Source organism: Coloeus monedula (assembly GCF_965178545.1).
Source record: "Coloeus monedula genome assembly, chromosome: 3".
Taxonomy (NCBI): Eukaryota; Metazoa; Chordata; class Aves; order Passeriformes; family Corvidae; genus Coloeus; species Coloeus monedula.
This window is the reverse complement of record NC_138783.1, coordinates 113,449,514-113,466,364: the sequence shown is the minus strand read 5'-3', so window position 1 is coordinate 113,466,364 and position 16,851 is coordinate 113,449,514. Positions and strand designations below refer to the sequence as shown.

Here is a 16,851-nt window from a genome sequence, read left to right as displayed (position 1 = left end):
GGGACTGTTGCACCCTGTCAGTTGAAGACTTCCATTTAATCAATTTTGTGGTTGTTTGGGTTTTTTTAAAGCCTGCTTCTACATTTTTGCATGTTCCGTGCATGCAATCTAAGTTTCATTCTGAATAACTGAGAATCCTGACAGGGAACGTGCTGTAGACAGTGAAACAGCAGCCACACTAGAGCTCTGTAATTAATGAGTTTAGACATCTCAGGTTTAACCTGTGTGGAGTTGCACATCGGTTAATCAAAATTACCTTAAATTTTAATTTGAATATGAACTGAAAATTCAAGAGTGAGGATTTTCTTGCCTTCTGTACCTCAAATAGCTTAACCTCTTCTTCTCCACTGCCCTTAGAAATGGGTGGGACAGGATGGGGTTTTTGGTTTTCCTTTGTTTTTTTTCCTCACAGATTATATGACTCTCTTGTAACTGTGTGTTAGTTGCCAGTCTGAAGTGTTTGAAGCAGAGGATTTATGAAATGGCACATTTGATAAAAGGTGCTATACTCTGTGCTGCTACTTCATGAAATACTCCGTACCCATGTCATTATACATAAGTTTTTTTTTCCAGGATTAGGTTGTTAAGAAACTGGCTCATAATGGAGTCAAGTGTATTTCTTTTCCAATGATCTACTCTTCCAAAAACCAGTATTTTTTAAAACCTTTTATGATGTGATTGCAATTGAAGTCATGGTGGTGCTCATGTTTTTTTTTTGTCAAGGTAGTTTGTAAAACATCTTTGTTCTAATCAAAACTAGAGTGGTATTGACATGAAATTGCTGTAACAATTCCTCTGTATTTTGACTTTTAAAAGGCTCACTGTATTTTAAATATATTGTTAAAGACATCTGAGAGTCAGTTTGCAGTCCATTGGTGCCACCTGTTTTTATATGGTTTTAGACACATTGCTTCCCCCTGCACCCTTCTCCACAATCTTAGTGTTCTTGTTCCCAGGAAATTGTGATAAGTATTAAATAATAAAGTCAGACACAATTAACTTTATGAATATTATTTTTCTTCTCAGTCAACAGAATTTATCAAACAGAACATCGTGGTGTCCAGTGGGTTTGTTGGAGGCTTTTTGTTGGGGCTGGCATCGTAAGGACCCGAATGTCTCTGCCTGATGGGATCCGTGTTGGTGAAGAACAGTTGTGGTGACACGCTGTCTGCAAGCAGTGTGGGTCACTGGGCCTGCCAGAGCAAGACAAGTGGACTAGCTAGAGAACTTGGGAGCTTTTACATTTCAGGCTTTTGCCTCTTGAAGCTTGGCAAAACTAGGATTTGCTGAAAAACTGTGCAGTGTGCTCATTATAGCATTTCTGGGCAAAACTGGTTCATCCTCATCATGACTCTTTTTATCTATGGCCTTTCAAGATCTAGCATTTTTTAAAATGTTATTCTTGGACTATAGCTATGTAACCATACTGTAAGGATGAAAGCTCCATTTCTATGTTTTCAGTTAAATATTGTTTATTTAAAAAGTATTTTTCTTCATGCTGTAGTTGGTAGTATCTATGACTACATACTGTATATGATATTGTAGTTTCAGCCTCCTGGCTGTCCATCTTCTTTAGAAGTCACTGCAATAATAATCAATCTGTAATACCTTTTTACAGAGTATTAAATAACAAAAAACCATGAGCTTATTAAAGGTGAAAATTAACTTTGACTCTCGCCTTTGTGTACATAGAAAATAAGAAAGTGTCTCAATTATAGCCTGCAGGGACCTGGTGCCAGTGTTTGCCCAGACAGGTTTTTAAGGTGGTTTTAGTGATTTGTTACTGTTATTCTAAAGAAGTTGAGAATCCAAACAAACACTCAGTGCATTTTTCTACATTTCAAACTTGTGCACCTTTCAGAAATTTCTACCCAAGGAGGAGTTTGCTCTGCCCTGATTTCTCTGGTTTTTACTGTAGCAGCAGATGAATGTGAACTGGAGTCTCTCCCACCAGGGTTGTGTTGGGCTCCTGTTCCCTTGGCTGAACAGCAATAGTGGTTCATTGGCATCGGATGGATGGATGGGTGTGAGCTTGGGATGCACAGGACATGGGATGTTGGATGTATTAACCTTCTAAATATTTAGATTAGTGCGTCCCTTGGCTCCAGAGGTTTGTATTACATGTTGACCTCATGTTTGTGGTGTGCTTGTGGCCAAGGTGAGTAAGGTATGAAGCATGTCCTGCATACCTCTCAGCTTTAAGGGTTTCATCAAGCCTGCTTAAGGCTTTGGAAAATAAATCTTAACACACACGCCTCACAAACCAAACCCAAGGTACATGAATGGCCATGAATCCTAAATATTTAGTTTTATAGTGAATATCTGAAGTTACATAAGCACAGTTGCAGTTTACTGGAAATGGGAAGCCTGTGGAGGAGTGTGCCTGCTGGGCTGAGATTTAGAGAAAAACAAAGAAAGATGAAAATGTTAAAATGTGAAAGCCTTTGCCATAGTGTTCAGCCCAAAGAATAATGGGAAGGTAACCAACAGTCAGCTCTTTTTTGCTGATGAAGCTCATGGGTTTTTGGCATCTCCAAAGGGTACTGAAGCCAACTGCTGTAAGTCACCCTGACTGGAATGAACTGGGTGTCCTGAAGGGCTTTGGAGATGAAGTGACCAGTACCAAGAACCTGTAAATGTGCATTTTTTGTGTACTTTGTGAAAGGATTTAAAAGGAGCATATTTTAGTGAGCTTGCTAAAAAGGCAGCTCATGTGACTAAGGAATACACTTCATTGTTAGAATTAAAACCAAAAATACTTTGCAAGACTGATTTCTACAGAGGAAAGTTGTTCTGCTACTCTGTTGCCATCATCTGAGATTTTCAGTCAATGAATCAAGAATTTACTGAAATATGTTTGATGGTTCCATAGTTTTATTTTTTGAATTAGATTAATTTGGTGATTTATTTTTTAAGCCTTTGGAATGAGAGACATAATGTTGCACATGTAAAATTGTCTGAGGGACTAAGAAGGCAAGGAGAAATGGTGTTATTGAAAAGGTGAACACTGGTGGTTTGTACTGGGTTTGGCTTCATGTCCTGGACTCATGACTGGAAAAGGAGAATGGCTACTGGAACAGCAGCACTTGCTGATGCAGTTCCTTGGGCTGGTGAGGCAGAGGGGATGCTGCCAGCAGCTCCAGGTACAGCTGGCAGGGTGAGGAGGTGATGGAGTGGCAGCTTGGTAAAGGACCACGGCATGTAAGTGCAGCTTTTCTTGCAGCTACCTGAGATTTTTATGTGCCAGCTCAGATCGGTCTCACCTGTCACTGTGTGAGGGAATGCTCTGTAAAGGTACAGTCAAAAAATGGATGTTGATGGTGTTGGGAACAGAATGGAGTGTAACAGGAATATTTAGTTTCTGGGGGTAAAATCTTCTCTGGGATGATTTCAAAGTTACTGTTGCCCTGTCTGACAAAAAGTAATCCAGGCTAAGAAGATTCAGAGGAGAAAGCATGGTGAGGCCCTGGCACAGGGTGCCCAGAGAAGCTGTGGTTGCCCCATCCCTGGAAGTGTCCAAGGTAGAGGTTGGATGGGGCTTCAAGGCTTGGAGCAACCTGGGATAGTGGAAGGTGCCCCTGTCCATGGCAGAGGGGTTGGAACTGGATGATATTTAAAGTCTCTTCCAACCTAAACCATTCTGTGACTATATGATTGTAAAAAAAACATGGAATAAAATTTTTTGAAGAGCATTTTGGGGGGGGGGGGGGGAAGAAAAATCAGTTTTAGAAAGATGATTAAGAAGAAAGGTGTTAGAAATACTTAAATCAATGAAAGGCTGACCCAGCATTTCTATGGGTTTTAATGTATAGCTGAAGAACTTACCTGAAAGGTGAAAAACATGGACCTAGCAGTGGGAAACAGCTTTTCATACTGCCCAATGGGTCCATGGAATTAATTTCCACTGTGTGCTACTGGGACCAAGGAAGAGCCTCCATTCAGGGAAAGATGGGGCAGCATTGCAAGAGTCTCAGTTTTATCTAAAGGTGGGAAAAAAACCACTTCAGGTTTTTCTGGCCATAGTTAATATTGTTTGGTGCAGTTCATAAGAAAATTATTCCAGTGGGCAGCTGATCCTACCTTTTCCCTCTGCAAGCTTGTGTAATTTTTTCCCCTCAAATAGTTGTTAGCAGCCACTTTTCAAAGTTGAAGGCTAGGATAACGATTGAGGAAGGCATGGCATATATCCCTCTAGTGAACAGCTTTTGAAAGCTTATTAAATAGTGCATTTGGGGAGAGATTGCTAATAAATCATCTATTTGTTTTCTATTATCTTAATGGGGTAATCAATTTCCTAAAATTATTTCTTTTTAGTTAAAGCAGCATTGGGCAGTTTTAACTTAAAGTGAGATGCCAGTGTGATCTTATTACTGAATTTTAAGAGGCCAGAATTTGGCTGAAACTTTGAAGGCTGTTTCTGCTTCAGCAGCCAGACTGAAAATTAAAATCTTGTAGTTAAAAGATAGAGCTGCCTCCCAGATTCAAGTGCATTTTTCATGAGGGCTTAAGAAGGGGGGGATACAACAGAGTAAAATGCAGGACTCAGGACTGTAATTCAGTACTTCTGCCTGTGCAGATTCCCTAAATTATAGTGCATAGAGTAATGCGAAAAAGAATCTGTTATACCTCCCCCTAACCTTTTGAAAATTGTTGAAAATCTCGAAGAATTACTTTAAAAATCAAACTTTTATGGTATGCAGCTTATCTGGGATCTGTAGGTGACAGTGGAAAAATGTAATGTTCACCCAAACTCAGCACAAGTAGAATAATGTGACATTTTGGAAGAGAGATTGGGCACAAAAAAAACCCAGCGTTTTGGTCACCCTAGGACTGTGCATGGGGTGGGTGAGTGGTGGAGGAGAACAAGAGTCAAATCTACCAGGGGAAGGAGGTGCCATCCTCCCTTGCTGGACTGGGAAGCAGGTCTGATGCAGCGTGGTGATGTCCCAGTACTGGGACACGTGGAAGAGCTGGTGTTTCTTATTTTGGGGCAGTTTGGGAAGTGAGTCAGCTGACATTCATCAGGACCTGTAAGACTGGAAACCAATTTTAATTAAGATAATTGTGGGGTGAGTGCGCACAAAACATCTGGTGCTGATACAGCACAGCCTGAACCCTTGATTGTGTTTGGTCCCACATTCAAGCTCGGAGGCATCTAAATCTTGGAGTGCTGCAGGACGTGGCACAGAGGTGTAATACAGGATTTTGTGCTCACAGCCTGGGCTGGACACAGCACAGCCAACTCCAGCACAACTGGTGCCAGGCTTGGACTAGGAAATTTTGCTGGACCCAAGCTGGCTCAAATTTATAGTTTGGGTTAACCAGTGCAGTGGTACAAATTTGCCTAGTTCATGGATTCCACACTCAGAGGTTTTCTGCCTCCCTCACCCTCTCCCCTTTTCCCAGTTCCTCAGAGCACTCCATGTTCCTTCCTCCCTGCTTTAGTTTTGCCTGCCTTCTGTTTTTTTTCACAGCTCCTGGAACAGAGCACCACAGCATACACTGAGCTGTGAAACAGAGGAAAGGCAGTGCTTCAAAATGAGGTGAAGTTGGGAATAAATCCCACAAATCAGCTCAGCTGTGGGACTTCCTGACAGCTAATGCCTCTGGCTTAGTTCAGGCAAGCTGGAGACCACATTCCGTTACCTTTTCCTGGGAAACCTCTCCTGCTTCCTAGACCGGTACCTTACCTTCCAAACCATAAGGTATTTTGGCATGAGATGTCCTTGGTCTCTGCTGCTGGCATATTTGGGGTGTGGATGTATCTCAGTGTTCATGGAGCATGGACAGGAACTTGGGTCTGGTCACCACAAAGTTTACCTGAAGTCACTGGTAAGCAATTGAATGTGCTGCTTGAGGTGGAAATGCTCCAGCAGGAGGGAAGGAAGACAGGTTACACCCAGGATATTTTGCTGCCCATTTGGTAAGATGTTTACCTGAGAACTGGAATATATTGTTATACATTCAGTCCTTGATAAGGGTTTTTCAGTTTCACCATCAAACCCCTCATATCCGTAAGCTGTAAAAAACCCCATTTCTGCACATGTGGACTGTATATTTAAAAAAAAAAACTTAATATAAGATGTTAATCCACAAAGAGAATTGAGTATTGAGCTGTATGATTCCCATTTAATATAGATCATTTGAACTTTGATCTCAACAAGAGGCTTTCAAACACTTGCCACACACACTTATGGAACCTGAAGAATTAAGGACCAATATCTACTATCATTTGTAATTGAACATGTTACTTTCTTTAAGTATTAATGGGGAAGTAAAGGTTATTTGTTTTCTTGTGTGCTTAACAGACACCAAACTCATACTGCAGCCAAATTACAAATCTTTATTACAGATTTCAAATCCTCTCCAGTGAGATAATCAAAATGCCTTGATAGCCTACATGTTGCTGAGACAGAAATCTAAGCCAAAATACATCTGAATGAATCCCTAAATGTAAGAAAACCCTACAGATGTGTGAAAGGAATGTTTGAAAATCAAGTGTTGCCAAATATTATTTCAAAATCCACCTGGGCCAATAAAGAGGAGGAAGGAAAATTAACAGCAATCGGGGAGTCTATATTCTTAATGCTCTTATAACAGTGTATGATAAAAAAACATTGAGAAAATGCCTTTCTACAACATTAATAATATTTTTTCTATTTATGTGGAATATAAATATGTCATATGATGTATGATATCTAGTCTCCAAACTTTAAAGCTGAATTACATGCTGGCTTCTTTAGGAGATTTGTTTTCAGGCTGCCTGTGCAAGTACAGCCAAGCACGTGCTTCAGCAACTCGCCGGTTTGTATGTGAAAGCAAAGGTAGAAAAAACCAAGGAAGGGATGCACACATATTTCCTCCTTTTATGTTATTACAGGAGTCTCTGGTTAGGCTTTGAGACCCTCGGGTAGTCTGCACAGAATCAGGAAGCCAAGCACTGCTCACTGTGGGGGAGTTAGGGGTAAGGCACAAGAAGAGGAATTTGTCTGAACGTGGATGTCAAGCTGGGTGCCCTATATCCTGCTTATGTCAATGTTCTGCGGCAAATCTGCCTTACTGTAAATCCAAAGACTCACTGAATGGTTTGGGGTTGCAGGGATCTTAAAGATCATCTCATTCCAAACCTCTGCCATGGTCAGGGACACGTTCCAGTATGCCAGGTTACTCAGGGCTGCATCCAGCCTGGCCTTGAACAGGTCCTGGGACAGGGCAGCCGCAGCTTCTCTGGGCAACCTGTGCCAGGGCCTCACCATCCTCTCAGTAAAGAATCCTCCTAATATCTGATCTAAACCTGCTCTCTGACAGTTTGAAGCCATTCTCCCTTGTCCTGTCACTCCCTGCCCTTGTAAGCAGTCTCTCTCAAACTTTTTCATAGGCCTCCTTCAGGTACTGGAAGGCCACAATTAGGTCAAAGCCTTCTCTTTTCGAAGCTGAACAATCCCAGTTTCCTTGGCCTTTTGAACCCCATAGGCAGAGATTGCAGGAGTAGCAGCTCTGCTGGGGAAGGTGTGGAGGTTGTGGTAAACCTCAAACTGAATTTGAAGGAACCCTGCAGTCACTGCACATGACAGAAAACACAGGCTGAGGTGCCTTAGGAGCAGTATAGTCAGCAATTATGGAAATTCGTTATCTGCCTGTCGGTACTCAGCCCTGGTGGGACCTCACCTGGAATACCATGACTGCTTTTGAGCCCCCCAGTTCAAGAGGGGTGTCAAGAAATAAGAAAGGGTCCAGAGAAAAACGCCTAAGCTGATGAAGGGTCTAAAGCATCAGGGCTACAGGGGGAGCTGAGCTTGTTCAGCCTGGGGAAGCAAAGGCTCAGGGTGAATCTAAAACAGCTACAGCCACCTGAAGGGGAGTCACAAAGATGATGGAGCCAAACCCTTCTAAACAAGGGGCAGCAGCCACAAGTTGTGGCTTGGGAAGGTCACACGGGACATTAGGAAAAGATATTCCAGCAGGAGGGTGGTGCAGCAGTGGGACAGGTCGCCCAGGGTGGCTGTGGGTGCTCCCTCCTCAGGAATTTACAGGATTTAGCTGAACAAAGTTGACCTTACAGCACTGGTTGATGCCCAACCATCCTGCTGTGAGCAGAAAACTCCAGTGCTCCCCTCCTGTGAACATCAGGTGTTATTATCCCACCCAGCTCCTCCATCCTTCTCCTGGATTTAGCCTTGTGCTCTTTCACGTCTGAATATGCAACAGAAATGCTTTCTGTGGCTGCTCTCTTCTTTCTGTTCACTCTGAGCAGGAAAAATAGATGCTGGGGGGGGGGGGGGGGGGGTGTGGCACTGCAATTAATACCAGGTTTTCACTTAAAAAAAAAAAAAAAAAGCAAATTTATTTATTATATCAGCATTGAAAAGGTTAGAGACCTGTCTTTTTTTTTTTTTTTTTTTTTGGTGATATTAGATTTGCTTTTAGAAAATTAAGATCCTCTGGTAGCTGACACACAGGAATTTGTGTACGTGTGTGGTTTGCTTGGAGCTGTTGCAGCAAATTCTTAAATATGGAACAGCTGGAAAAATGCATTTCTGTCTTTTTTTTTTTCAATAGGCACTCCTACACTAATTTAAAAATAGTAAACTGGGGCAAGGTAAGTATCACAGAGCTTGATGTAAAAAAAATACATCAATAGAAAATAAGGAATAGAATATGTGATGAAGATTGACACTGCAAGTAAAAAGGGAAGAGGAAAAAAAATAACACAGAATAACACAAGATGCAAAGTGATTAGGGAGCACCAAGAGAGATGGGAATGGAAAGTTGGTGACAGATGAGGCTGATAAGGCAAAGGGCCTAAAGGAATTCCTCGCCCCAGTAATCACAAAGGCAGCAGAAGGCAATATCCCAGGAACTGGGATTTGTTTTCCTCAGGGAAGGAAGGAAAATGTCAAAAGGTTTTACTCTCGCACTGGAGTGGATAATAAGGCAATTAGTACTATTAAAAAGTTCTCAGGGCACCCAGACTGGGGTAATAACTCACATCCTAGGATTGTAATGGGAGTGGGAGATGCTGGAAAGCTTTTGTGGGGGACAGTTGTGATAACTTACTGGAATGGGAATTACTGAGGACTGGTGAGTGTTTAGTGAAGTTTGGGCATTTACAGATCTCTAAGCTTGACTGCACTTGACCTCAGGAGAAACGAGACACTGGTGAGTCATGGCTGTGTAGATTTGTAAGTGGCAACATGAACATATCATTAAAAACACATAATTTTAACATACATGCCACAGGAGAAGTATATAATACAAATGATTTGGAGTCTGCTGCACAAAAGATTTATGCAAATAATCTCTATTAATAGGATTTCTCAGTGCAAATCCTTTCTTGTCAGTAGGAGAAGAGCAATGGCATGCTTATGATTTACTTTTCCAAAGGGTTTCTTGATGTTTCTACAATTTCAAATGGTGTTTTTCCCTACATTAATATATATTAGAGAGGAAGCAACTGCTAACCTTTTGCAAAGCTCTGTAAATATGTGAACTATGCAGTTTCTCATCCACAGGTTGAATAAGAAGGGAAAGGAATACAAATCCTTCATATGCTGTACCTACATACACCTCCTCTTGGTCTCCACACCTTTGTATTGTTTGATGCATTTCAGAAAGAAATATGATTCCTTTATAATATAGTTTAACTGCTGCCAATAATATAAAAATGAAATAAAAATAGCAGGCAAACTTCTCTGCTTGGTATTGTGGGCTGGTTGAATCCTGTGCTGCCCAGAGGAGTGAGATCTTGCTACCCCCATTCAATGGGATTGGAGCTGTGGGGTCTGCCCATGGTATGGGTGACAGGGTATGGACTGACAGCCCAGACTCATCCTACTCCTTCCTGGAGCAGCCTGAGATGAAAAAGGGCTGAAGGGATGAGACCAGGCAGAGGAAAGGTCACAAGCTGCAGAGGGTGTTTCATGTACCTTCTCCTACAGCTGCATTTAATTCCTTCCTTGGAGAGCACCACAGGGACCTCTGTTCAAAGGGAAAAAAAAGGAAATAAGGAAATGGGATGGAAAAATCTGAACCTTTTGAGGGGAGCAGCCTCTGCAGAAAGCATTTGAGTAAACCAGTCCACCTCCAGCTGGCAGCTGCCCGAAGATGCCAAAGAAAGGATGGAAAAGATGCTTCCCACAGTGCTTCCACAGTTCTCAGCACCAGCAGCACACCTCTGACTGGGCTGGCAGAAGGGAACCAGTGAGGCAGGAGCTGTGGGAACAACAGCCTGTGTGGAATAAACACCACTGGGAAAAGGAGAGGAGTGTTCAGGGGCACAAAGGGAAGGAAGTGGCCCCATCTACAGAGGCCACCCTGCCCAGGGCACTAACACAGCACCTGCCTGAGGGGCTTCTTCTCCAGGGCAGATGCAGGCCCAAATCCCAGACAGGTGTCAGTGGGACATGATCATCCCTGTGGGGTGGCCAACAGACCCTCACAGAGCCTGCAGTCCTCTTGTGGTTCCCAAGGCTGGGGGACCTGATGGGACCAGAGAGCAGCTGCACTGCCACACAGCAGCCACAGAGCTGCCAAGGGCAGCCTTGACAGGACTCCCAGAGCTGGGACCTTGGGCAGGCCCCTGTCCTGCTCCCATCTGAGGAGGAGCTCCCCTCCGACACCAGCTCGTCCTCCAACACAGCCTCTGCTCTGCTTGGTGCCTGCTGTGCCGGTTTGGATGTCCAAGCTCATCTTTGGTTGAATTTCAGCACTCAGGAAAAATAAAGCCATAGCAGAGTCCAGCTGGAATTATCCTGCAGAGAGCCAGAAAATCTGGTAGGGAGCCAGTGAGTGGCTGTGTGTGCCCATGTGTGTGCACAAGCAGGCACCGTCCCCCAGGGTTTGTGCACTGTGACCCCTTTGAGTCCTTGCTTCACCTCCAGGTGTCAAAGTTAATTCCTGCTTTTCCAGGAGAACATGGACAGGACACAGCCATACCTGTGTTTTGCAGCAGCTTCTCTCCATGTGTGGGACAGAACCCCTAAGGCTGGCAGGGACGTCAGGAGCTCAAAGCGATTTTACCTTAAGGGACAACAGGCATCCCAAAAAAGCTAGTTATGCCTTTGCAGTGGGAGGTAACACCAAAACCACAACCTGATCATCCCTAAATTCTGACTGGTCCCCAAACATCCTCACCTTTTTTTTGTTGTTGTTATTTTAAAGGATCCAATGTGTTTACCTGCAGGTGTTTTCTCTCTTGAATTCTTGAGCTCTACCCCAAGCCTGTCTCAGCTTTCCCACCTCTGGCTGTAATTGTACCTCTCTAATCCGTGCAGTGACTTTCTGGGGGCTTTCTCAGGGCCTGACTTGAGGTTACACAGCTGTGCTGTGCCACAGCTGTGCCTTGGGTCCTTGGCACAGAGGCACCTGAGCTCCCCAGGGAGGGAGGCTACAGAGACAGGGAGAAGAGCACTGCACTGCCTGTGTTATGGTGTGGGTGTTTTGGGAAAGACAACCAAACCTATAAAACCATGCTTTGCTCCTCAGGTCACACAGATGGGCATTGCTCCAATTCCTATTGACTTGGGGGTGACAAGGCAGTGCCTGCAGCCATCCCCCATCACTTTTGCTGCTCCTGAGGAGCTACAGGACCTGCAAAACTAGTGTGTGCTGAGTGAAATTTGAGCACAAGTATTTCTTCAAAGTGCTAAAAGTGATACAGTTCCTGTGCAACATGTATTATTCTCAGTTTTGGGGTTGGGTTTCTTCCAACCTGCTCAGCACTGGGAGATGCACACATAGTCTTGTTTTCTCCTTGCTTCTTTCTTGAGCCCTTCAAGACAGTGGGCGGTGGTGGACTCGATCTCCCTAGACCTGTTATCTAAACTGGAATGGTGGTGTGAGGTATCCACAGGTATTGCATGGATTTTCAAAGGCTGTCAGCACTTCTCATGGATGAGTAGCAGTGCTGTCTGATCCTGGATTTCAGAGAGGGCTTCTGTTCCTTGAAAAACAGGCTCCATTTTTCACAGAAGGCAAATGGAGTTTTGTGCAATTTTCTTTCTGAAGAGAAGACACACCCAGAGCAAACACACACAGCTGAAGGGGCAGCATCAGTCCTACCTCATGAGTAAATGCTCCTGAGTGACTTCCAAAATCAGTGTATTTTGGTTTTGTTGATTATCTGCACCACTTTTCCTAATCTCCAGCATTGTTAGAAGTAGGAAGTGTTATTATGCAGATTACCTAATGTAGCTTTCCTTGGCTCAGCAATCAGTGACTTAGGCCACTGCGAGTTCAACAGGGGATTGGAGGCACCAGTCAGTTAAAGTCTCCAAACATTTTTGTTGGAACAAAATTGCAAACCTTTATCTCATTAAAAGAATTTACAGATTGCACACAACACTGATAAATAAGACTATCAATTTAATGTCGGACAGGTCACCTCCCAAAGGAATAAAACCTGTGTTTGCAGAGGGATACAGATGGTTTTGAAATGGTCATTCCTGTCTCTTCCTTTTAAGAAGACTGCCTATTTTGTGGCCAAGTGGTACAAAAGCAAAATAATTTGGTAGAGTTATTTTAAAGCCAAAATCAGGTTCTCAGAAAATCTGTCTCCCAGTCTTCCAGTAGTTACAAGGTTGTTATAAAGAGGATTATCATCAACTGCTCATCATATCCATCAAAACAAGGACAAGAACAAATCAGCTTTGAAGTAAAGAAGATTTAGGACAGGAGATACAGAAAATTTCCTAATGATGGGAATCATGCAGCCCTGGAAGACATAACCCAGGAATGCCCCTATATACCCATGACAAAAATCTGTATTGTTGCACAGAGGGATTTAAATCACAATGACATAAGGACCTTTAATCCTGGCATCTGCTATATTTGTAACTGGAATGTTTTATCAGTCCTTTTTTTTTTTTTTCAGATCCTGTATTAATATTAATATGCCAATGAGTTGTATAAAATGACAAGTGGTGTTTGCAGTATCTCACTGTGATCTAGAAAACAGGTGGGGGAGCAACATTTGAAGGTGACACAAAGTTATCTAGGTTAGGCTGAACGAATGGAGAGAAAAGAATTCCCAGAAGTTTTGTCCAGTCTGAGCATGAAGGCAGTGGGACAATAAAGCTGTGTTGATTCTCATCTATGCAAAATTGTGTCCAGCAGATGGACAGACCTGAAGTCCTCTGCACAGTGCTTGGTCCTAAATCACAGTCAGCAAAGTCAGGGAAAGACTGGGAAATTCACCTGGAAGCTCAGCATACACCAGTGGTCAAATCACAAACAGGATGTTGGGGGACATTTGGAGTGGAATGGAAAATAGGTTCAATATTGTGACATTTCAGTGCCATTAGTGATTCCCCTGGAATACTGGATCTGGTCCTGGTCAGCCTAATACTCTGCAGAGACCTGCTCAGAAGAGCTGATTTAGCTTAAGGAGCTTACTCAGATCTCTCTGCAGACAGGAATGAGCTTTGGCTTTCTCCTAAGAGATATTTTAAGGATCTCATGGTAGGTGACTGTTCCCCAGCATCCTTCAGAATAGCAGGTTTTCTCCCTTAAAAGAGAGGTGGCCCTTTATCAAGACACAGAAATGTAGGGCACGATTAACGAAAATTGTGGGAGAAGCTGGGAAAAAACCCAGATAAAAAGGAGGAACCTGGTTTACCCAGGGAGCAATCAGAACTGTACAAGCTAAGGAATCCAAGAGCAGGTTGGCTGGGCACTTCTGACTTTTTAATAGTAAGGCAGCAAAACCCCCAGTGACACTGAGAGGCAGGGTATGAGAAGAGAGGAAGGCTGTTCCACACAATGAGGGGATGAAGCTTCACTCCCTTACAGCCTTACAGGATTAAAGAAAATGTTATCCTCTCCTCAACTTATGAGACAACCAGCATCTATGCTGGAAGGGCTGAAACATAAGCAGCCCCAGGGCTTGGGTTGCTGCACTTCAGATTATGACTTTACTTAATGTAGAAGCTGGATTCTCTTATTTACTCTTCTTTCACCAACAAGCAGTTTAATCACCAGGTAGCCCCTCATATGGCTTCTGTATTTCTCCCTGACAGCTCTGGCCTAGCTACCTCCAGAGACAAAATGTCCCACCCTCTGGATCATTACCTGTGATATCCTTAGTCATTTCTGAGTGAGGATACAGTTGCCAGCTGTGCAGAAGGAAAAGGGACCTCAGGAACAAGCCTGAATATGCACCTTGGAGCAAAAGGTGAGACAGATTGCCACGAGTGAAATGCCACCTGTCCCTTCCCTTTTCCAGTGAGGTTCCAGCCAGGCCATTACTGCAGAGACACACCAAAATATCCTGGGTGAGAAACAGTGCATACACTCATTTACAGCATCCCACTGACCCTGGGGTGGATCAGCTGTACCTGGCAGAAATCTCCCTAACCTGTTGTTACAAGCACTGGAAGATGAGGCTGCTCAGGGCCACGATGCTCTTCCTCACCATCAGAGCATTTTTCTGGTGCAACTGGATCACTTTTTGTCATGTCTTATCCACCACAGCCATTAAACACAGATAAAGAATCACAGTTTTGGATACTACATGCAAGAAAGCCCAAGGTTTAAAGTATCTTCCCCCACACTTGCTACTCTCCTCAAAGCATTGGCCCAACCATCCAGGATGCAGAACCACATCAAAATGCTGTCAGTGCTGGGGAGGTTGTCTCCCTCTTAACTGTAAAGCTTCTAGAATCTTCTCCTTGGCCACATCTTTTCCTGGTATTTGACTTAGAAACACAGGCTGCTCACAACCACCCAAAAAAACCAACCCCACCAACCCTCATCTTCCTCTGCCTACTGCATCCTCTTTTAAAAAGGCCACAATTAGTCCCAGCTGTGAGAGCACACACCACTCACCTCTCTTCCTCCCCAGCTCCCTTCAATTCAGGTGGTCCCTGTATTTTACAGCTATTCCAGACCCCACAGTCTCCAGCATAGGCACCTGCATAAGCACTGGCAACAGAACCAGAGAGGATCTCACATTTTGTCTGTTTGAAAGCTCCCTCCAAACATATTTGTCTGCCCAGTCCTCCCTTGGCCCCCAGCACACACCCACACATATCCTTGTGTGTGGCCCACATTGCTTCTCTTGTACCTACAACATCTGTTTTTCCTTGTCATAAAAGGAAACTTGGTGGATTTGGAAAAAAGGCAAATCATATCAAGCCTCATCTAATTTTTAAACTGCATGTAATTATAAATCACCTGATTGGTTTAGGTTTTTTTATTAGGAATCACAGGGGTGGTGATTGTTTCTAATTCCCTGGCTCCACAATTCCCTGCCTTGGCTTTTAACAGAAGCACTATATTTGTCCCCTTCTAGTCTTCTTTAAAATAGGCACTAAGCTTTCTGAGCTTCTCAGCATCTGCCAATTTTCCTACCCATGAAGTAATTCTTCCCTTGTTTTCCCTTTTTGTTACTATAAAAAAATACCTTTAAAATGCCTTATTAGTATAAGCAAAGAATAGGAAAAGTATTTTATTTTGTGCTTTAGACTTTCTGATTTTGTCTGTGTATGCTCATGCTGAGATTTTTTTTTACATTCATTTTTAGATATTTGACCTAGTTTCTGTGTTCTGTGCTTCCCTTCTTGCACTTGAGATCATAGAAGAGCTTGTGATTTCACAGGTATCTCCTGCTGCATTTTCTATCCTTTCTACACACTAGGATATTTCGTGATTCTGTTGCTACAGTCTTTTGTTTATTTATTTATTTTTATTTTTAATGAACCATCAACTCATTCTGGAACTCTTTTCTTCCATGGATTTGATTCCCAAAGGAATTTATCCTCTGTATTAAGTCTGCTGCCTTCAAGTCCTTTGCCTTGAGGTTGATGTTCTCTTCCCTGCATTCCCTGAGGTTTACAAATCCCGCAACTCTCTCACCAACATCGTCCTCCACTTGTACACTCCCGAGTTGTTCCTCTCCCGTGGTGGGAACTCCAGGACTCCAGGGTCCCCTCCTGGGAAGCTGCTTTCTGTATTGCTGCCTGGCAAAATGCTGGTGACACTCACCAAGGGCTGTCCCCTACTTTTTCACGTCCCTCAGAACTATGAGGGTGGTAAAAGACCCGCTCAAACCAATTAGCTCTTTGTTGAGTTATTTTTTTTAAATGACTCTGCTATCTGCTCAAAAGTGAGTCTCCTCTCTCTGAATTTCTTAGTTAGGGGAAGAGGCAGAATGTAACAGATGTGATTTTTTGCCGCATCATTTCCTGCTACCGTTCAGAGATCAGGTTTATCGCGCTCCACACTCTTTGTCTGAGAAGGGATGTGCATATCTGCTTTTCCCTCGCCAGTTCCTATTTCTCCAGTTCAGTTCACTGCTTTCCATTTCTCCCTGCTGCCCACAGCCTCACGCAGACCCTGCAGAGCATCCTGGTGGGAGGGGAGGGCAGAGCCCTGGCAGTCCCTGAGCCTTCCCTGCTGTGAGACACCAGAGTTGCACAGAGCAGTAAGTGCCCCTTCACAGGCAAGACCTCTAAGGGAGATTACTTCACCCTTCCAAAAAGTCACATAAATTAGGCAGTAAAATTTTGCCCAAACCAGCAGCCACGGCTTGACTATCAGGACCACTTTATTTCCCATTTCTTTAATAGGCAGCTTTTCTTCTTGATCATAAACCGCTTAAAATTTGATGCTGGGATCACGCTGGATCACTCAGTTCAGTCTGATTCGATCTTGTCATCTTCACTATGAACTGTCCCTACAATTTGAAACAGAAACATCACAGCTACATTAAATACCAATAAAATTATGTGCAAATACAAAGATTAACTCATTCTAACTTGATTTTTCACAGCATGATCCTATCCTCCTCATCCACATAAAAATCATTCAGCCGCAAAAGGCCCTTGAGCATAGCATGACATTTACAGCATCTCT

The 16,851-nt window shown here is 43.4% G+C and overlaps 1 protein-coding gene across 2 annotated transcripts in view; it reads left to right on the top strand.

The window, feature by feature from the left end:
* Positions 1-1,671, top strand: part of FUNDC1 (FUN14 domain containing 1) — a 45,956-nt gene extending 44,285 nt beyond the window's left edge. For both annotated transcript variants that reach the window (XM_082279497.1, XM_082279498.1), the window contains exon 5: positions 1,027-1,671. In XM_082279497.1, the coding sequence (XP_082135623.1) occupies positions 1,027-1,104 (78 nt within the window). In that variant the 3' untranslated portion in view covers positions 1,105-1,671. The remainder of the gene's footprint in view (positions 1-1,026) is intronic.
* The last annotated feature ends 15,180 nt before the right edge of the window (positions 1,672-16,851 follow it).